This window comes from Anopheles arabiensis, chromosome 3 (genome assembly GCF_016920715.1).
Source record: "Anopheles arabiensis isolate DONGOLA chromosome 3, AaraD3, whole genome shotgun sequence".
NCBI classification, from domain to species: domain Eukaryota; kingdom Metazoa; phylum Arthropoda; class Insecta; order Diptera; family Culicidae; genus Anopheles; species Anopheles arabiensis.
This window is the reverse complement of record NC_053518.1, coordinates 63113483-63136780: the sequence shown is the minus strand read 5'-3', so window position 1 is coordinate 63136780 and position 23298 is coordinate 63113483. Positions and strand designations below refer to the sequence as shown.

Below are 23298 nucleotides of genomic sequence, written 5' to 3'. Positions count from 1 at the left end.
GAGCAAAACGGTGTCTGGTGACTGTACCGGTCTATTTACCGTGCTGCCTTGTCACCGAAATGATGTCAAAAATGAACCACAAACGGTGCGACTCGGCAATCAGTGCCAGAGGGTGGAAACATCGAAAGGGGAAAGCCTTCGTTTTTTATTGCGATAAGATATACTTCGCAAACGCCCGAGGTAAACACATCCCGTACGGCGTAGACAACAAGACCAGGCCCCTGGCATGATGGCTTAGACAGACAGCGTGCCAATCCGGAACTGACCTCATAATAAGTACGACGCATTCTCTTTCTCGCTCCCGGGGCGTTTTGAAGGGCGATAATAGAAAGTGACTATCGGACGATTAAAAATCCATCCATCTTGCAAAGATCTTGTGAACCGGGTGGAGAACAGGTAGGCAGGGCGGACATGAGCCTGTTCGGCTGATCAAATAAATAAAGCAGCCGGGCGTACCAACGCGCGAGTGAAAACATTAACAACACATTCAAAACTCTCCGGGAACTATAGTTTTGAGCACCACTGTACGCTATGTCCAGGACCCCCCCCCCTCCCCTGTCCCTGGGGGGTCTTGTTTTGATGTCTGCAGGATGTCACGGAAACAGTGCTGCTGATAGTTACATTTAAAAGCCCCGATCGTCCATTTATCACGCTGGCGCTCGTCCTTTATTGCCCCGAGCTGGCCTCGATACACGGAACGGTTCGCTAATCTCGCCGTTCGAATTTGAACTTGAGATTTAGCCTTGAGTGAAGGACTAATGGGGGCCCCGGCGGTTAAACGTGGTGTTGGAATTCCTTTTCATTTGCGGGTGCGGACTGATCTGGCCTCCTTGGGGGTAGACCGGTGGTACGCGGCTACACAACTTTCACTGTTTGGACTGAAGGCTGGATTGCGTTTGCTTTTCTTCGCCGGCTGATGCTACTGCACCGTAGGATATCGGGAGATTGACTATTATTGTGATGTGCCAAAGAGGACGGGCCCGCAAAATAAGCCATGCTGGTGATGGGTCCCTCTCGTGTGATTAGTGCAACAGTTACGGTTGCAATTAAATGAGTATGTGAGTTTTCTTTTCTAAATAGGTACTGCTTTGGATGGTTTTTATTTGTTGGGGAACTCATCACAAGGTCGTTAGGCTAATGATGTGAAAATCCTTGTCCTGTAGTGATATCAAAATATTTGAACCACTAATGTGTATGCAAATTTCATTTAAGACAGCAAATTTCTGCAAAAGTGTAAAATGTAATTCATCTACTAAAAATCATTCTCTGTTTACGATGGTCAAGTTTACGATCAATCTCTGTGCTTAAAATATTGTAATGATCCTGAGGTTACGGAATCGTGATGCGGTTGAAATGGGGTTATTCGACCATAGCTCCATTGTAACGAGTTCAAGTAAAAAGTTGAAATTTACTTAATTTATAGTACATTTGTTAATTGGTTGAAGTTTAACAACCTCGAGTAGAAATTGAAATGATTTTTTCCTATGCCTCTCATAAGACACTAATGGGTTTCTCCGTATCAAGGTTCTATATATTCGGTTTCGTGATTCTGAATGAGTCTCAAAAGCCTGTCCATGTAGGACGTTACACCAAATAGAAGAAAAGACATGAATAGATATGGCTATGACTTATTTATTTTATTCGTAGCAGGATCCATACGGGATTGATCCTATGATGGGCGTACGATATTACAACTGTACCACGGGACTGGCGTTTTAATTTCAATTTGTACGAAGAATTATGAAATATCAAGTAAAATAGAATCCGTTTAGTTTGTTCTAGCCATCATTGGAGAATAGTGCGATTTTCAAAATTCTGAAGTATTTACATCTTAAAATATCCAGATTACGATACAAAACGCAACCCTTCAACTTTTAAACATGACTTAGTAGTTCCGAAAACATTTCGTATTATCGTACACAATGTCATTAAATTTAAATTAGTCGTAGTGCATATAATCGCAATCTACTTCTATGTTCATAGAACAGTTCCACTTTGCAATCAAAGATAGCAAACAATCTGAATAACCTGACGGTTGAGATCAACCACAAATTTCTGCACCAATTCATCCGTAGATCAATCTGCGGTTTGATCATTTTCCTGCGGTTTCTGATCCGGCGCGCTCAAGTGCTTTCCAGGAAGCAATCTCTCGTCACCGGCGGAAATGATATTCACGCTTGCACTGGGCTTGTCTCAAGCTGTGCATGTAAAATGCATCGCTTGTGGCATTTGTTTGTCCATACCACTACCAGCAGCTAATCCAGCGCGCAGTGCACACAAACCACAGCGATGGTGAATAAAACGTCACCAGAAAATGAATAGCTGGGACCTATCCCTCACAGATTCTCTCCTCATTCACATGCAAATATGGTTTGTGCATCCTCTCGCCATGCAATGTGATCATGCTAGCGGAACGTTAAAATGTACCATCACCATTTCCCTCGGCACTCTGATCGATAGTCTGATCTGGCCCGAAGGTGTGTTATTGTGTTTGTAACCGCAAACATTTTCGTGCTTGGTACAGTTTGTGATGTGTCTATTGTGGAAACAGTATTATATTATTCGTCTAACTCTTTCTCCAAATGTGAATATCGATCGTTCGATGGGCAGTAGACAACGGCGAGATAAAAGAGTGTTGCCCACGTTGAAATGGTAATCGCTGTCCGAAGATGGATACAGCAAGTTTCCGATGCGTCGTCTTGCCGTGGGCTTACCGTTTGTGCTTTGGGCCAAATTACAACATCGCCTAACATTGTCCACTCAAGTTCAAAACCATCCCACACGATGCCAGCTTCTCTTATCGAAGGAGGTTTTGTGAGCACCTTAGTGGATGACCTTTTATTGCTTTCAACATTCTCTACTCTGGACTTGGGAAAGGAAAACGACGCCTTAACCTTGGGCGAACAAGTTGATATGGAAGAACGGGTTTCTTCCTAGCTGGATGTTGTTTCGCATATTTGTTTCTGATTTCGTTTTGTATCACGCTGTACCCACCTTCGAGAGGGCGACGTCGAGCAAGCAGGCTCAATTGTGAACCTTCTTGAGAATGCTCAAGAAGACGCTGTCAATAACCACCATCACGGACGTGCGAGACGCGTTTGAAACCGATGGTATATTTTCGTCTCAAGTGCTCCGACGCAGGATGACGTTAGAAAAGTGATTAACCAATCCGTACGATATTACGTTCAGTGTGGAGAATTCGATTTGTGCCGCCGTTTTTTTTTTATAAGACGCAATTACCATCCGCCGAGCAGTATCACAACGCGCACCGGCAAAAGCGTGAGCGCGGCCGCGTTGCATAAGGAAAAGTTACAGTTTTCCGACGCACCAAACACTGATTGTTGCACTGTGCGTGCGTGCCGTTTCGGTGGCCGTTTCGTTAGGGTATGGAATGAAAATTAGTCGTTTCACAGGGCTTCCCTAATGAGCCACGGCCGGGCCGTTTCACTTTCGGGCAAGCGGATAAAGCCATCTTTTAGCAGCCACAATCAGTTCGGCCGTCCTGGGTGGTGTTTTATTTTTTGCGCGAGTAGTTTAGCAAACGACGTGACGCTTGCTATCAACAAGGTAGGTGCGTCGGGGGAAGGGAATGGGATGGGAACACATGACTTTAACAACCCTACCACCCGAGCCCCGTGATTAAGACGAGCAAATGCACACTCGCAGCGCAGACAACTTTCGAGCGCACAGGGGGCTACTTGTTTATTCAGTGGAATAGGTGATGAGTAGAAATTTCCGTTACCCTTTCCCGAGGGAAAGTGCGAAGAACAGAGGAGTCGCTGTATGTTGCTGTCTGTATCCTGTCCGGTTGATTTGCATAGATGCAGGAGCATGTTAGAAATGTGTGTCAGGGGGAGCTCCGCAAAGGAGAAGGATTATGTGTTTGCACAGATTTCAGGAGCTTCGGTTGTGGTTGTATCTCAAATAACCGGTACATGGTTCCGAACACAGGGCATCGAAAACAAGAGTGTTAAGCCCCGCGTGTCATCATCAGTGCTTTGTGTCATAAAAAATGTGCAGTAAACCCTCTCTTACCTCAAGCACTTTAAAAAGTCACACTCTTTACAACTTTAGCGGCATAGTTTTTGCCGTGCTTTGAGGATTGAGTGCCCTCGTTCATTCGCGGTGCAATTATTCCACAGCGCGGATGAATGCTCACCTTTCAGACACTTGTCAACGGGTGAAGAAAAATGGCATTACGTCAGTGCTCGCGCGTTCGGGTGGGGTAGTGCAAAATACTACACAAATATAAATACAGCCCCCTACGGCTCGGCCGCGGGTTCCAGCACAATTGTGTGCAAACAAAGTCATGTAATGCAAAAAATAAGTCGCGCCCGTAGGCCGGCTGCCTCGCGGCAAGGTAGCGCGGGATCTCCCACTAAGCGCTCGGTGCTGGTGGTGTGTCTGACGCTGTGTGGGGCACACACACCGGACGCTGGCTGACCTTCGCCAAGTGGTGGGGGCCTAGCCGCTAGGGTGGATTTTATTTTTGTTTGTCCCGGCACCGATCGAATGAACTGCTTTAGCTATTTATCTCGTTAGCACGGTGCGCCAACTGGAACTAGATTTAGTACAGTGCAGTGCTCGGTGTGGCAGTTTTTAGGTGGCATTATCGCAACATGTTGTATTTTATGGATTAGAATTTATTGGTTTGGACTTTCAATCTTTCAAAATTACTTTCAATTGTCATTTTTAATGAGTAATTTCCTGTGAATTGCTGCAGGAATCGCTATAGAGCGGGCGCTGCATATTGATATATGTCTCTGTTAAGCGCATCTCTCAACACGAACGATGTATGTAGATTTTTTCATTTTGTTAAAACAGTATTTCAAACGGTAGCTAAACAATTTTATAGCGATATCAATCGATTTTAAAAGCCAAGAGATTGTTGAATCAGATAAGAAAGGGTATAAATGGAAATATTAAAGGCTAAGGCCAGAACCTGAAATTGAAGTGTCAAATAATATCATTTTAAGATGTTCTGAAAATCACTAGCTATAAAATAAACCACAATACATAACGCAAGTAAAAACTAAAGTCCGTACCAAAACTTTAGGTTTGTGTTTTTTATTGCTTATATATTGCAGCATTTGAAGCGATTCCTTATTTTTGACGCACTTTAGTATGTCGTGCGTGTTCAATATCAACCAAACACAACAACCATCGAATACGTTGGCCATGCTGGCCGGCCAGTAGAGTAGTACCGCATTTTAGCGTGTATAACGACCCCATTTTAGGTTTATAATGATAAAAATCGGATTGTGGGGGTCGTTTACACGAGTAGTAATGTTTCGATTACACTTGAGACAATAAATTCGATTATACACAGAGACAGACAATTTGTAAAGACAGAGTATAAGGTAAACTTCATTAAAAACTGTTCCCTTATAACTGCTTTACTGTACTGTTATAAACATAACACTTTCGTGATTTAATCTTCCTAAACGTTTAAGTATTTTTTTCAATTTTACTCCTCTATTCCAGCGGTCGACAAAGTCCAGTCTGCGGGCCAAATGCGGCCTACCGCGACATTCAAACCGGCCCGCGAAAGCAATCGCTAGATTTTGAAAAATGAGAAGAACATATTAATATACAAATTAGTGAATATCTTTTAGTAAGAGCAAGATTTGATATCGTCAACCTCTTCAAACTATGATTACTAAAATATGGGTTGACGGCCTAATCAATATGGTCATACTTGAGGTTAAATTTCTCGTCTGTAACAATAACATTGCTTTTACTTGATATTGAGATGAATATAATAAAAAAACTGATTGTTTTATATGAGTACGACAATTGCATTGCTTGTTACATGTACTGCGATTGTCAAAGCCATTTTGTATTAGGAATCAGCAATCAATTTGTTTAACATGGAATTATTTGTTCGAAAAGCATGTTGATAGTTTCTAAACATACGTTTGTCTCAATGATTTTTCAGCCATCAAGGCTTTTGTACCGTTCGTAAAATATCAGTTATAATTTTTGCTGTTGGGAGGAGAGGTTCATCAATAAGTGATCCCCGCTAATCTTTCTTTGTTGTTTTGACTGATCCTTAACTAATCTTTACAAAAAGCTTTCATAAGTTGAATTACCAATTTCAAACCTCTAATTATATAATTACAGAAAAATAACGTAATCGGAGCATTATTTCTTTCTTCTTTGGCACAACAACCGATATCGGTCAACCCACTAGTGAAGTGAGCTTGACTTTCAGTGACTTATTGTTACCATTGCAGGATAGCCAGTCCTACGTATGGGAGCACGGTCTATTTGGGGCTTGAACCCATGACGGGCTTGTTATTGAGTCGTTCGAGTTCGGAGCATAGCACATATAAATTTCATGGCAAATTTGTTTACATTGAACAAATTAGAAGTTCATTAAAACTGACTGTATTTTGTTAAAAAATAATACTTTTTTTACAAACTTCAATTTATGATAAAAAAAATGCTAAGACCGATTATCCGTGTTATTCAAGCATCGGGGTGGAGCATCGGTTTTCGATGAGTCTGGATAAATAGTGTTCCATTTTATTTTGTTTCTACAATTTTATAATATGTTAAAATTTAAGCGTGAAAAAAAAAATGACCCGCAACTCTTTGCCATTTCTCAATGTTGTCCCTTTACCTGAACAGTTTGCCGACCGCTGCTCTATTCAAATGATAAAACTGTGAGCTAAAGCAAAGACACCCGTAGAGCATTTGTCACGTACTGTGCGCGACCACCCTTCATCAACTCGGCGATTGATGCTGGGTATTCAGCTGCGCTGCAGTGTCGTAGTCGATTTTGCATCCATTTTTTGAGCTGACTAGGCATTTTCCATTGATTGATGGGCTGATGTGAGGCTTGTATGGCTTTACGTGTCAAATTTCGTACTTCCTCCCATTGCATCACCTCTGTTCGATTCGTTTTAATGAGACAAAGTAAGCAAGCAACGCGCCCCTTTCGTCAGAGTATTTTGTGGCACAAAAACAAAACAAAACACTGTCCCTTTGGTACGGTTTTTACTAACGACGAGAAGCGGAAGTGATCATGGGCGCCACTAGAGTCGCAGATGCTCCCCAGTGGGAGAGAAAGAGTTGGGTGTGTGTGTTAGAGTGAACATGTGGATTTTGTATGTTGACCAGTAGCATGAGCGGTTTGCTAGAACAGGTTGCAGTCATACGGTCGCCGGAGCCCGTGAGATGGAACTAATATTTTTCTTTGCTTGTCTGTAAAAGTGGGACACTTGAGATGAGGCCACTTGGTGCTGGATTTGGATCTGGATGGAGATTGCTGGCGGGTGAAACTAACCGGATGAGTTTCCAGCTTCGCTTAGCGTAAACAGCTTTCTTCTTTGCGTAAACTGGATTCCTGCTCTTGTATCTTCTCCTGAAGCTGCTCGGTGCTGATTAGCTTGTTTGTGTGAAAATGACTCGTATCGGTGCCTTTTTTTAAACATCCAGAGATTAATTGTGCTTAAGTTGTAATGAGCCAAACGAGATGGTCTAAATCATCTTAAATGGTGTAAATAAAGTAAATAACAAAGAAATAAAGTAAACAAAATTTATGTTGGGCATGTCTTGTCACTCTTAAAACAAGAACATTCCGTAAACTCGCGGTGTTTTTTATTCGACTCCATAAAGAAAATGTTAATTTTTTTATCGCTGCAACGATGCATCTTCACCTGAATGTCTGAATTATAAATGTCGGCTTGACCTTAACAGAAAGGAAATCCGGCGTACTCTACGACGGTGTGGTTAGCGGTAGTAGCTTTGCTCGTGTGATATTTCCGCTTTCCGATGACGGAAACCACCGCCATAACCAGCGATGTTGATTCACTTGATATTGAGAAAACTCACATGAAGAAAACGCATTAGTTAATGAAATCGTGCTTCGAACAGCTCACGCCTTATAAAGCAAAGCAGCATCCTTTCCAGGCGAAGGCAGCATTGGCTACAGCGAAACCATAGAAAGACAGCAACAGTTAACAGACAACGAACCTCCGCGGCATCGAAAGAGTGCGTTGGACAAAGCCAAAGGTGTTTTTTGTCAGCTGCATTTGCACTAAAAGCTTGGTATAGTGACACAAAGAAGCAGTAAGCGTATCACCGGGCGTGATGAACTTTGTGCGTGCATAAAAGCAATCCATCGTTGATTGCTCTCCGGTTCGAAGGGCCAAATGCACTGCGGCCAAAGCACATAACTCAGGGAAATATGCTTTCATGTGTTGTCTAGTTCCACGTGCTTTTTTGTATGGCAGCAGTAGGCAACTTCTGTGTGTTGTTCAAAGGGACCATGGCGTTGGTACGTGATTTTATATGCCCACATTAGACCTCCAAAAGGTTTTCGTTGAATAGCTGTATTGTCTGTGCGGTTGTATGCGCCGTTTTATCATACGCACACGAATTGTGTGACACGGTACGGGATCACCAAGGGTGGGTTACTACGATGATGAATGTTCGTCCGCTCTATACGCGCGTGGCAGTATCTAATCTAAGTGCAAAAGACATAATGACGGAAGAAAACTCTACCCCCGTACACTTCCTGGAGATGGTTGACAGGAGTTGGTGACATCTTAAGTGATTCAGTGTGCTTCTTATCATTCCATTTTTTACACACAAAGGATAGTTATGGTGCTAGAGAGAAAGTGGTTTAGATTATTGCTTTCAATGCGGCCCGAGCCAAATGCACACGGATGGAATATTTAAAGACAGTAGATGTATTATACTGTATGCTAGTACGCGACAGGCGGATTTTGGTATCTTTTGCTTTTTAACCGTGATGGTATTTGTAATTGTAGCTTTAAAAAGGGAATATGTGTCTACTTTTTAAGATGTTGGAGTTTGGGGTAAACGATACAAACATATTTACAATGATCGCACGTTGCTGTGGGCTCAGAGTTGTCTTTATGGTTTGGTTTACTTAATAATTGTTTGTTAAATAATAATGTTATCGCATTCTAGCACATTGACACATTTGAATAAATTTAAACAGTGTAGCGCTCATACTAGAAAACCAAATAATTTGGCATTTGTTTGTTTTGGTATGTCTTGAAAATTGTCTGCTGCTCAACCTCAAGTATAACATAAAAGCTGCTTTTTCTTTTCATAAATGATTTGAAACTTTTCATAACAGTAAATATTGCCTGACATATCTTGTAATCATTTTCAGTTATAACTTGTTATTGTTGTTCTTGTTATTTGTTTTCTAATCGTAAAGCGATATAAGAGAAAATTGCAATTGCAGAGCCTTCTTTTATTCATACCATGATAAGTTTTAGCTACTAACTTACAGCTTGATAAACAAATACCTTCTTAGTGTGTTATGCCAATAAATAATACTTTGTTTTAGTAGTATTTGAATCTGAAACATCCGTTTAATGAATCGTGCATGCTGAATTAGTAAAGTATCTTGTGCATGAAGTTGTTTGCTGTTGTAATCCCCATTGATATAAAGCCTTACGACTTATTAAATGCGAAACTATTATACATGTTTCTGCATGATATTTCACACAGCCAGAAAGAACGCCAAGGCTATGTTGCTAAAATCTTTTACCTTAAGGAGTGCAAAATTGTGTCTTCTTGTATATGTATTCAGTGCATACCGTTAACAAACCCATGCCAGTCGTTCTTGTGCCACAACAAAACAATGTACTTTTTATTTTGCTTTCAACCCTTAAGCTAATCACACCATGGTAACAAAGAACGGTACGTTTTTGCCGCCCCGGCTCAACTCGTCCATGCTTGACCGGCCACAGTCCTGTCCGGTGCTGTGCGGTTCAACAATTTCGGCAAATGAATTTTACATGAAGGTCAGCAAGAGGGTGCGCTTTGGTGTAAGCAGGTCGCCCAAGGAAGCGGCCAAAGCCGTGTGGCAATAAATCAAACCCGCAATCTTAGAATACGAATAAGCGAAACCAAAACCATGGCAAGCGCCTCTCGGTCCGTGAGCCTGGCGCAGACTAGCTTCATTAGGTGAAGGTGAAAAGAGATTCAATGTCTTTTTTAACGCGAGATCATCACTTTTTCTTCTCGCTTACGGTGTGCTTGCGCCGGGGATTGTTTGCGGTTGATTTAGTTTCGTCTGTGTTCATGCGATCAGGCACTACGCTACGCTAAACATTTAATACTGAGCAAATAGAGCGCTCAAAGTGTGCATCAACTCCCCTTCCTACTGCTCTGGCCCCTCTGGGTACGATCAAGTAACGATTTCAGTACCACTTTAATGCATGGGACGTCGATTAAAACGAACGACGAACCTTCATTATGCTGGTGAGTGCGAACGTCCGATCAAAAAAACACTTTCCATTGCACCTTTCTTTGATGATGAAGTAGTAGTTGCTTGGTTGATTTGGTAGCCGACGGGTGAAGCAGTAATGGTGTTGAGGAATAATGCTCACATAACACATTATTTGCTGGTGGCCGGTCGTTTCGGTTTCAAACGTTCGTTAGTATTTAGCGGCCCTCCATCGGTGGAAGGGCTGTATACTAATTCGATCGTATCGTTTCGTTGAGCCGCAGCTAGTGAAGCGCCTTCACCGAGATCTAATTACCATCGTTATGTAAACCGCAGCTAGGGGTGCATTTTCTGTCGCTAGTGTCCCTTTCATCGCCAGCTTGAAGGGCTTGAAGATGACACTTCAACCAGGTGCAGGAAAAACAAAACAAAAGGATCCCGTGGTGTCAAATAAACAATTTCACTCTTCACTTAGATTTGAACCGCTTGAGACATGGTGAGACCGGGCAATTATTATTACTATTTTCTACGACCTCACAATGCTTGCCTGCCCGAGTGGTTGGATGCCCACTTAAGATGGCCCAGTATTATGCTCATAAACGCATTTAAAAGGCACCTTTGTTTGGGGCTGTAGTTGGGGGGTGGAGCGAGTAAAATACTTCAAATTACAACTATCTTCAATTTTGTGTGATTTAAGCAGCTTTTTCTCGCTGTGTGCGCAATTATATCATCAACTCCCCAGTCCAACTTCCCCAACGCCTCATTCTCCGATGAAGGGTATGCTGCATTGTGCATATCTCATATCGCAAAGTGGGTTGAAGGGGGCAGTTTTTCCGATTCCCAGCGGGTATGATAAACCTTCGAGAGAGGCTTTCAATTAGCAGCAATTCGTTGTTTCCTCGTTGTTGAGCGTTTTTTTGTTGCTGTCTGTCTGTATTCGAATCCGAATGATCTGCATCCCCCTGCCCTGGCTCCCTTTTCGACTGCTGCAATCAATTTGGACTTCCTGCTTTATCTGTCGGTGGGCCATACGGTTAAACGAGCCGAAAGCGCTCGAGTGAAGGAATGATTCCGTTCCGCATGCTCGGGATTCTTATGACGCAGATTTCACAGCCATTATTGTGATTCATCTGCGGCGGTGGCCAGTTCAAAGAACTTTCTATGATGCGAGTGGCGCGGGCGAAAGCGATCGTTGATGGGTGGTACAGAAATAGCAGCCACCCATAAACGGTTAGCGTCTAGCCAAAGGCCCAAAAGCACATAAATCGATCGTAGTTGTTGGAGAGATAAAAGAGAATGAGTTTATTTGTGGGTGTGTTTTTTCCTTACTGAAAACCCTGTTTTGTGTGATGTATAGATCGGTTTGAAAACAGAAAATAGAATGAAAAAATGTATGGCGCGGGAATATTGACCGATGGAGCGCTATTAATGAATCGAGCATTTAAAGATAGACGTCAATTTTCCTGTAGAGGCTTTAGTAACTTTCAGTTTATTTTTGTTTGAAATGATACAAAAAGATTTAGTAAACGAGAGTGTTACAACGCACCGCACGGCTGTTGAACGAAAGGTATGCCATTCAATTGAAAATGCACTCTCTACACAAGTGGCTTGCACCAAGGGAGAGAGTAATTTGTATGCAAATGATACGATTGTTTGAATCGGTAGCGGGTTTGAGCCAGCGGTAACTAGCAGCCGCGGAATGCTGAGCCGCAATGAATTGATCGGTAGTGGAAAATCGTGGCACGCACCGCGTTTTCTTCCGTTCAACATTTCACGGCTTTCATACGGCTGCCGGGTGGAACGTCTTTTTTTTGTGTTGGTATGCAGCGCGCAACGTAACCGATCGAATATGGGGTGGGTCGTTTTTCTTTGCCCCGAACGTGGCCGCGTTTGAAATGGAACCACAAATAATGTGCACCCGTTTTATGAAAGCCTATTTTAGGTTGTCACAAAAACTGTATATGTGAGTGCTTGTTATTGCAAATGTTTTTTTACAAAGCATTTTTATGTTGTATGAATAGGGAAAAAATATGATCGTTTTACGATAGCGTTGAGTAAAAATGATAAAATACCTTTTTGTGGATAGCTGATGTAGTGAGTTCCAAAAACGAACGTTAAAAAAAGGACGGTTAGCTCTCCGTTTACGTGTAAATTAACAAATAATTGTCAGACCTAATATGGGCAAAAATGGACACATTTACACTGATTTCCGCGTCAGTTTCTAATGTTAACGTCATTTTTCAACGGTTGTAAGGTGTTTTTTCACACAAACAAATATATGACTGATATAGTAAAATTTATCCCATGCTTTAAATTTACACGGTTGCCATTGTCAACGACTCGAAAAATAGTGTATAAATCCTTTCGCCGGGCAGCTATTAACACAATACAATAAATCATTTTAATTAATACATTTCATCTTATTGATATATGAGAGATTTGCTTAAACATTTTACAACAGTTTTTAGAAACCAAAATTTGTCTCTGTGAAAACATTTCTCTCTTATTGTCACTGCTGCTTTGGCAAAACAAAAAAAATCCCTCGCAGAAGCTTACGAAACTTTTCCATACACCTTTTCCCAGTTTCTGTCACTGATGACATGATCCTCGATTTTATTTTACGTATCTTTTGTTTTGCTTCTCGCATGATTTCCGATTTATGTTACGCTCACCAGCTCGATTGCTTTTCCCGCCAAAGTAGTAACCATTTTCCATCCCGCGTGTTGTGCTGTTAAAATAGAAACACTTTCACTGGCAGTTTAAATTCCAAATTCCCACCGGTACTTCCAGTGTCGTTCCGTTCGTTTAAGATAGACTAGATTTAGGAACCTAAGAATGAACATTGTTATGTATCTAAAATTACATAGATTTTAGCTCACTTATCACATGAAATCGGTTACTAATTTGCATATCGAAACGTTTTTCGAGCTTGCATGGTCCCGCATCAACCGGGCCTGTTACGAAATTGATGAAAGATTTGCTACCGGGTCGGACAGGTTTGAAACGAAACATACGTTTTCCGAAACGATTGTCCTACTTTATAACGAACAACAACCCAAAAAAACGAGATGAATTGGCTTCATTCGTGAGATCGATGGGCAGGCCAAAATAATAAACGCAGATGAGACGTTACCATTGCTAACCTCTCAAATGGAAAGAAAACAAACGGGCATAGAATTGGAGATCGTTCAACCGTGATGCGTGCTACCGACTCGCGATCGATTGTGCCATCGAGCCCAGAAGAAGAACCTTCTGGTCGTTAGACTTAAACGAATGACATATTTCCGGCGGTTTGAAGGTGGGTCGTAAAAAAACAGCGACCGATTCATTACGAAACGTTGCTCTCTTAATGGGTGCGTGGGGGCGTGTAGGAAATTGGTAGAATATTTTTGGTTAATTGTTGCTTTTTATATCCATAAGACGAAATATTCAAGGAAGTCAGTTTACCGGTGGGTTTTAGATTTTAACTAAATAAATACGAGCACGTTGTTGTGTTTGAATTATGCTGAGATTTTGAAATTGAGTAAAAAAAATTGAAGTGGTTTTGTACTGCTTTATTTAAGAGAGTATTATTCATAAAGAGAAAACTTTAAAATTAAATATTAATAGAAAGGAGTTCATTTATTTACTACATTAAACGTTATTTATGGCTAGTTTTATATTTAATATTACCATTTGAAATTTTATTTTATATGCGCAATAAAATGCAATAATATTTAAAAAATCCTTTAACATCAATCAAAAACACATGAGGTAGTTGTACCCGGAAACGTTATAAATTTAGTAATACGGTAACTTTTTATTCTAAGACATCGTTGAGATAGTAAAAATACGGCCGAAGTCGTAATAATATTAGTTTTAATAAACGTCGTTATCATAATCTTACTGCCATATTATTACATGTTGTACATGTCACCGTTATATATCATAATTCCCGATTAGTCTTTCCATCGCAATAAATGTTACACAATATGTTTCATAGCACAAAAGCATTGCACACGCTGTCATTCCTCCGTAATAATTGATATAATTTTAAGAACCAACTCCCTTCACTTTGTGTCCTTTGCATATTTGTTGAATTGTTGGCTGCTGATAAAAGTGTCAAATCATTTAACCTCCTGTACATTAACACACCCACATAAACATCACTGCAACACGTGTACGAACCTGTACAAGACTCGACCCATTCCCCCCCACCGTGGCAAAGTGCACATTAATGGCAATGTTTCTCATATTTGTTTTTCATTTTTTTTCATGCTTCCATCACCCCCATCCTCCCGCCTAACATACACGAAAAAAGGTGATGATTTCACGCTCGGAATCGATGCTGAATCTGCTGCCGATCAGCGTTGCAACGAAGGTAAGTGGATGGGTTATAAATAACGTCATAGCACACTCACAAACACACCCGCTCAATCAATCACGCTTTCGTAGTCATCGCTCGAAATGCAGGTTACATTAGATGTGTTCGTTTACTCGTTATAACTACCTTCCGTTCCGTTCTGGTGTGTAATTTTCCCCGGTGATACGTTTTTTTCTGATTGCGGTGTTCTAGTTTGCTGCAAACCACATGATCGTGAAACGCGTTTGACAAGTTCATTAAGGTCAGACGGTGTGGTAGAATGCAGTTGACGTGCGGTTACCGTTTAACTGTAGTGAAAGGTTAGCACACACAGGAAAGGCTAGCAGGTTGCCTTCTTTTTATTTAATCGCATCGTAAACGGCTGATGTTAGCGTGTGTTATTTTTTATAAAGAAATAGGATCGATCATTTGTTTCATATTGCACCGTATGATTATTTGATTTTAACATGATAATTACCTGCAATGCTTTAGTAGATGAGTTTCTAAACAAACTTGCAACTCATCAAAAAACGGTAGAAAATCAGTGTCTAAAAATGGTATTCCAATTTGTTTTTCTAATTTCCTAAAGATCTCATATGGCATGAAACAATCCAAAACGCCTAAAACTATGCAATATGCATCTCAAAATAACTTTAAATGTGCGTTTCATTACTCGTTTCAGAATTTACAGCACATAATTTTTTGAGTACAAGTATTTTGGCTGACGGCCCTTCTCAAACAAGAAATTCACTTATGGTACACTTGAAACAAGTACTTAACAATAACACCCCCTATAACGCTTGTTAAAGCTGAATGAATTTCCTTGTTGCCTATCGCTCTTACCCCATCTGGCCTGTGATTAGCTCGTGACTAATGTCTAAGCACTTGACGCTGATAGATGATCAATCCGTTTAGCGATCGTTCCGGGGATAAAACGCGAGGAAAATCACTCTCGATCTTGTTTTTTCGCACACGAACGCACAAAAAGAATAACCAGGAAAATCTCCGCTAACAGAGTCAGGGCGGGCAAAACGCTTGCTCAGCTGCATAATGCACACGCAATACGACGTTCAGGGGGAATTCTGGGCGATGTGCATTATCGCTGCATAAAACAAAAAAAGAGTGCACAAAACAAAAACTACAAATAAGTTCATTGTTGGCTGTGTTGCATAATTGCACAAGCAATGGCAACCCCCACGACGGTGCACAGACTGCGTAGACTGCATTGCTGGTATAGGTGGTGGTGCAGTACGCGCGAATGTTTTTATGTAATGTGTCGATGTCGACGTCCTTTGTCTCAGTGTGCGGGATACGCGGGGAGGCAAGGGGGTGTACAGCCCCGGGCAAGGGAGCTGGAGCGATCAAAGTTGAAGGTCTTGCTCGGCTACGAGGCGGGCTCGATTGTTTCTTCTCACCGTTGAGCCCTTCCACGGATGGGCGGCTGGCAAAAATGTCGGCAATTCCACGCACTTTCGCTTCTATCCGCCGATACCGCCTTGCTGCGCGTTCGCTTTCCCACGGAAGTGTGCGTTGTTCGTCCGATGATGCCGGCGAAATCGGACGAGCCCACCCCGGTGGCTCTGAACCCGATTTGCAACACGGGTAGGAAACGCTGGCAGGAGAGGAGAGGAGTCGTACGTACAGGAAGGGATTGACGGGTGAAGAAAAATTGGCAAAACCCTGTACCGCTAATTATTGAAGATCGAACCGCGGCGCGAATAAAACACACAACAAAAAAGCTTTACACACACCCTCGAGGGCCGCACGACACTCGTATGTTGTCGGTGGTGTGCGCCTTGTGCTCACTATGCGAGTGTTTATTTTATTTTCGTTTGCTTGTTTTTTCGGGACGTGCACGCAAAATACAACTGGGTCAAGCGCCATGCAAGGCATACTTGAATAGAGTTAATATATCGATGATGAACTGCAGCTCGCTGAGGAGCTGAGGGGAAGTAGGACGACGAACCTAGCTCATTTGCATTTCGATACTTGCTAAGGGTTCGGGAGAGCGATGGGACACTTGAATAAGGGGACCAACTGTGTTTTTGTATGATTTTACATCCGCTTCAGGAGGAAGGTGATGAGATTGATTTTTTTTATTCTAAATTTAACGTAAAATTCATGTTTTTTATTATAAAAGTTACAATTTTTTATAATAACTGATTGGTTTTTTGAAAAACACATCTATTAACAAGTATCTTAGTAAAATATTGAATAGGTAATAGAAGGTTACATGGATTATTATTTTTTGTACTTTTTATAGTATTTTTGATATACAACATCTAAAAGAATTGGTTTGATAAAACAATTTAGGGGTAGTTTTATTATGATTAAATGTTGCTCAATTTTTATAAAAGATATACATGTTATAAGCGACTAATAAACTGCAGCTTTAAGTTTTTTATAACTTTTATAATATATGATATGCTAAATGGGGAAAATGTGTGTTTTAATATTATGAATTAAATTTGTATGATTTGCTCAAACATTGCATCAAAATACAAAATAGCACATAATTCAAACAATCCAATAAATTGCTACGGCACGCTGGTCAAATGATCTGCGTCCAACATATGTTTACGCTATTGTTCCATAGATGGCGCTGCACCAGTTGTAGCCAGGAGAGGCTAACTTCACACGGCTGAGCGAATCGCAGTTTCATGTGGTGTAAATATGAAACCGAATTTTGTTAGTTTGAACAATAAATACAATAAATGTTATTTTATTTTATTTGATTGCATAATTAAAAAAAAACTAAAGAAACCTTATTAGAAGAATTCATGCCTTTTTAAGTAAATATTAACATTTTAATATACTTGAACAAATTTGTCTTTTTTGCTATGAAGTTATTTGTTATTTTTATTTAATAATACTAATTTTTCATGCATTTCAGCTATTATAAAACAATTTTGATATGAAAAAAACCTGTCATTGTAATAAAATAATCGATACAAAACATTTTTAAATAAACTTCAAAATGCATGGACTCTTAAATATGACGAAAGCCCGGAATAGATGTTATGTTTTTATTATTCAATTGTGTTTATGCCCTAGAATTATGTTTCTATCATATCTGCATTTAAAACTCTTCTAATTTTTTATAGCTTATTATTAGATGTAGAGAAGTCACTAATGTGAAGAATGTAAAACGAATTAACATTTATTGTTTTGTTTTGTTTTTTTTACCATTTCAAATACTAGATATGTACGAAAAACATAATATTAGAGTAACATTTAGTTCAAATTACCGTCGGATATAAATCCAATCTGTTCAAAATATCATCTGTTCAAGGTTAACTGCTGTCCATTACCCCACTACCTTGTCCGCAAATAACAATAAAGGGTAATAAAAAAAGGACTCCACATAGAGCTAGCGAAAAACTAAATCAATCTAATCCGCCGATCGATCGCTCGCACGCGATGTGGGGGTTGCCTGCATAGAGTGAGTGCTTAAAATTAAACGCACCGACCACCAGCCACCATCTCAGTGGTAGATCGGCTCCACTGCCACCCTTTATAGCGAACGTATCTTGTCCCGTTGGTCCACGCAGCGGTGGGAAAATCGATTACACTTTGCTGCCCTTGACGACTTGACGACAAGGTACGAATTTTCCGTGTTACCGAATTACCGTTGCCCCCACGACGGTAAGACGCGACGCAGAGATGCCGTTTAAAATTAGATTAGCGCCAATTTGTCACGCGCCTGAGTGCTACTGCGCTCAAAGTCAGTCTAAAGTCCTACGCACCGGCGTACCGCCGGTTGACCGTGGGAATCGTACGCCGTTTGCCCTTTTTTGGATGCAGTTTGGATGCAGCTCGGGTGCAACAGTGAAGGATAAATGGGGGTGAAAGTTTTCGTAGCGAGTTTTCTCCCCACTCGTGGAAATTCAACGCATGCAGGCCAGCCTTCCTTTTTTTCCCGGAGACTATTCTCGCCCTTGTACACAGGCTGTAGATCGCGCACGGATACAATTTCCAACGCAACTTGTCTGCTACGATCAACGTTCGTGGAAAGTAATTCAATAGGGGAAATTGAAGCCGACAGGTGTGTTTGGTACGGGGAAAAGTGATTTCATTACATCCGAAAATCGATCACGGACCTGTGGGCGCATATGAACGCAGATAGGTTTCAATTCACTGTTTCTATTTAAAATGGAAATCGATCTTGTTAGTGGCCGAGAGGAAAAGTAATCGATGAACAGTAAACAGGAAATTTAAGAAAAAACCATACGATGTTAGGATCAAGCTGTACTTCTTGCGCATGGTAGGATTTATATTTGTGTTGTTTCATACGTTTAATTTTCATTCTTTGGATATTTTAAAACTTTTCAGCATTAAGTTTACAGCGGAGTACTCTGGCGTAGTTTTTTCGAAAGATATTTAATTTTTTTATGAAGTCGAAGATCTCTAAAATATTTAAACATTTTAGGTCATGTTCTTCGAATGAAAATTCGCTAAACATTGACATTGTATAAAGCACATGTTATTAATTTCACACACTGAAGAAAAGCAAGCATTTAGAGATTTGAGATATAGTTACGATCGCGAAAAATTGTGGAATATTATGCTATCATGTAAGAGGTATTTTTGATTTTTTTGTAGAATGAAATGTTATGTTTGGCTAGAATCTGCCGTAGGCGATGTTTTTGTTCACTAACTTCAGTTTACAGATCACCCTCACGTGTTTATTTGCGTTTGGTTCAAAAGTTTGTTTATCATTTGAATTCAAACTAAAAAAAACTGGTACACATATACCCGAATTACCGCCCACGCTTTTGCCACAACCGTCAAGCAACACTGACGGACTCCACGCCGGAAGCTTCCATAAAAATGCCGGCTATAAATAATATTACCCACCCGGGGCATGGGAGTGAAAGTAATCGATCATTGCGATGTTATCCTGTTGTTACTGCTACTGTGATTTTATGACTCCCGCTATCACCTATCGGTATCTGGCAGCATTATCTAAGAAGGTGGTTAGATTTTCAATTTACGAGTCTGCGCGACTGAAGGTACTGTTGGCTTATCTACGGATGGAGCGCGTACGTTGATTGCACGTTGCGAAACTTGAGGAAACAGCGTAATCGCCAATACTAGCGCTGGTTGGTGCAAAAATCAACTCACCACGCAATTGCAATTGCTCCAATAAAACTTACCGAATACTTTGGAGGCAGGTGCAGCTAAAAAAACACCAAGGCTTGTTAAACATTCAACCCATTTTCGGCGAGGCACAGGTTGCTCAAGCAAACGAGCGCGGGAGAAAAGCAAACAGCGATAAATAATGCAGCGAGAGAGGAAAACACCATCGAGGTATCCTCCACATATCGCGCAGTGCCTTACGGGACTCAAGAACCGTGAACGAGCACGTGATCAAAAAGCTCGATCCATTGATCTCATTTCCCTTTGCCCCTTGCTCCCCTCTCGGTGAGATGATCATACGTTACACCGCCACCGAAGTCTCCGATTACTCATTCCAACTGATTTCAAGCGCGGTGTCCGAACGGTTCGAAGTTCGATTGCCGTTCCGGATCTGCTCCACTTTGATCGGTCGATTCGCTGTTTTGCCGTAGCACTTTGTTTGTGGTTTCTCACGTGCAACCCGACGTATTGGGGAAAGATTTTTAATTAAATCACAATCAACCACCCAACCGCACAACTCAACTCGGAGCGGTCCACCATCGATCTCGTTTTTAACCCATCGCGTCAGAAGATTTCGACAATAGAGATGGAGGGATACGAGAGAGAGAGAGAGAAAAAAGCGATACTGAGATACATAGAGAGAGAGAGAGAGAGAGCACCTGATCTACCCATCGCCTGCCGAATGTTGGACACCCCCATGGTCGGTGTTGGGTCGGTATCTCCCCATAATGCACTCGATAGCAGCCACCCCTCTACGCAAGGGTAGATATCCAAAAAAATGTATCAGAAAAAGAGAAAAACCAAGCCGCTCCACACCCCACGTTGTGAGATAGCCGAAAAAGAGCGGCCGCCTCTGTGCGATGAAGGTGTACATGGAGCTGCCCAAAACGGAGCGAGTCGCACCGGCCACGGTACCTTGCGAGTTTCGCGGGTGCGCAGTTAGTTCAGATTCGGAGGGCAGCTGGCCCAGTTGTCGGTGTTGTCGTGTCGAATTGTTCGTAGCCATCGTCCATTGTAACGGTAGCCGTGTTCGGTGTGTCTCGTCGAATGTCAACCGCCGGTTCGCGGTTCGGTCGGTGTGGATACTAATTCATTGTCAAACTCGTGTGTCGTGTCATGTAGTACTATCAGGTTTGCTGTTCTGAGCAGAAGTGCGAGAATTATATCTTTCGTGTGTGCTCGTGTGGCAGCGTGTTAGACACCTGGATAACTACCATCGTAATCAACTAGGCTTTAGTGGTGTGAAGTTTGAGTGACATATCTAATCTAGATAAAATAAATCTTATTCATTGCCCTACCGAGGGTATTATGGACCACCATTCTGGACCTAATCGAAAACAGTTACTCATTAACGCTCACGTGATCGACAGCAGCGTTTAGCTACCTTCGGAGACATGCTATAACTGTCATCTTCCGGACGAGAAGTGTGTCAGTGAGCGATACACCTCACCGGTGATTACCGGGGGCGATATCTTGAGGCACGGCCCGTGGGTTTGATACCAAGATGCTAACCCACATTCATTGCACTACCAGTTGACTGCACCGGGTACCGCAGAACCAGGCCAGACCATAGCTCTAAGCATAAGCTTGTGAAATTCTGCTAACTGTACGGAAGTCCGGGTGGCTTCCACCGGGGTTGGTAAGCAACGGAATGCGCCAGCTGTTCAGTTGCTTATGTTAGCGCTCGTGAAGAATCAAAACATAGAACCCAAGGGATGGGAGGTAAAAACAGCCAAGAGGACGCATGCCTTTGATACCGATATTCTTGGTCATTGCTGATTGGAGCGCTTTTTAACCTGTTGCGGAAGCGTTGTGAGGTTGTTTGGAGAAAAAATAACGCTTCAGACCTCCTAGAATACATCAGTTCGTATCGTTAGGCCTTATAAAGCGGGAATGTGCTCACGGGAAGTGGGGTTCTCTTTCGCTAGATCAAGAAACAGCACCGCACGGGAACGGGGCAAAATGGCACAAAACGTAAACAGAAACCCAAAGTAAAAAACAAAACAAAAAAAACAACAGCAACATAACCCTTTCACTGGTAGTGTCCAACGAGAGCGGTCGCAAAGCACGTTCGCAAACTGGGTGACGGTCGTCATTCAGTGTTGGCGCGCGCAGCACGAGCAGAACCGAAATTGGATTAAAAGTTGCCGCGTTTGCTTATGCAATCGCAACTGACCAAGTGGGTGTATGTGTGTTTATGTTTATGTGGGACTCGTTTGCAGTTCTGCGGAGCGTACGGTTTTCCGACGTGTTTTCCCAACCCTACGCACATTGTGCGTACGGGAATGCTCTTATACCGGTTTCCCGGTTTTGTTCTCTTTCGTCTACTGGACTATGGGAGAAAAGAACATTGAGGATTTTTAGCAGTAAGTCTGCTCTGATTAAATATTCAAATAGTTAGCTTATTAATTTATTAAGCTCATAATTTCAAGGAAATATGTCTTTTAATTTTGAATATTTTAGGGACATGTATCAACCATACATTGTTGACACATTAATACAATAATGACAATTGTAAAGTAAAAAAGATGTTTTAAGAACATTTAGAGATATTATTGTGAACTTTTCTACTTGTGTTTTGTAATATAGAAGATTCCTAATTGTTGCAAAGCACATACTTTTTAAAACAAATCCAGAACTGCTGGAACCATTTTTGACCACCTCACGGATCTGCTGTGCGATCGTTTCGTTCTACCCGGCCCCGTTCGCAGTACGCGCAGGATGCGCAGCGTGGCGCCATTCGTACGTTTTCGGCATTCGGCTAACACGCTCCGGGCCACTAGGTGCTCGGCTCAGTGGTTCATCTTGGCATCATTCACCGCTCGCCTACCGTGTCGACTAGAATCGTACCAAGTGTGTCAGCGTGCGCTCTCGCGCCTGTCTTGCGGTTGTTGCGTGTGTAGTGTACGCTTGTGTTTGTGTGATTGTGTTAGAAATTAAATCCTTCGCAAAAGGAGTCATCTTAATTATCGTCTCTTATCATAGTGCAAACTGACGCAGCAAGGCAGCTGTAGGAATAGCAAAAAAGGAGAAGAAGAAAGAAACACCTTTATCAGTGATAGCGTATATTGTGGTGGTTGTTTGTTTTATCTTGTGTGCTAGTGGAATGCAAACTGCCGTAGTGTGAGAATTGGTGTGTAAAAGATTTTAATTTCGCTGTCCGGCAAAGTGATTTTGGCGCATCCCCGTCATCCCGTGTCTCGTGGGCCTGGTTGGAGCTGGTCGGAAGAAAATGGAGTGCCGGTTTGCGTCACGCAGACTGTTTCGCTTTATCAAATATCATCAAACTGTTTTGAGTGTGCAATCGGCATACTGCCGCGGCACACTCTTCATTAGCGAAACGGTGTCGTGGATGGGAGTCGTTTTTTTCTATTTTACTTCGCATAGGAAACGAAACGATCCAGACAGGAGATCATCTATGAACAGGTTTCGGTTTTTTTTTTGGCTGAAGTCTAACGTTGATGTGTTTTTTTTTGTATGTTGCTTAATCGTACCACATTCGGTGTCACTTTCGCAAAGTTCCTCTGGAGCAAGATTATCCCAACAATGCTGTCCACGTTTCGATCTTGTGATGTTAAAGAGCATGTATGTATGTGCGTGT

At 41.7% G+C, this 23298-nt stretch overlaps 1 protein-coding gene across 4 annotated transcripts in view; it reads left to right on the top strand.

The window, feature by feature from the left end:
* Positions 1 to 23298, top strand: part of LOC120904922 (intersectin-1) — a 49009-nt gene that overhangs the window by 6569 nt on the left and 19142 nt on the right. For 2 of the 4 annotated variants that reach the window (XM_040315424.1, XM_040315425.1), the window contains one exon: positions 14517 to 14576. The exons of the other annotated variants lie outside the window; for them this stretch is intronic. In XM_040315424.1, coding sequence (XP_040171358.1) covers positions 14517 to 14576 — 60 coding nt within the window. The remainder of the gene's footprint in view (positions 1 to 14516; positions 14577 to 23298) is intronic. 4 annotated transcript variants of the gene reach the window in all.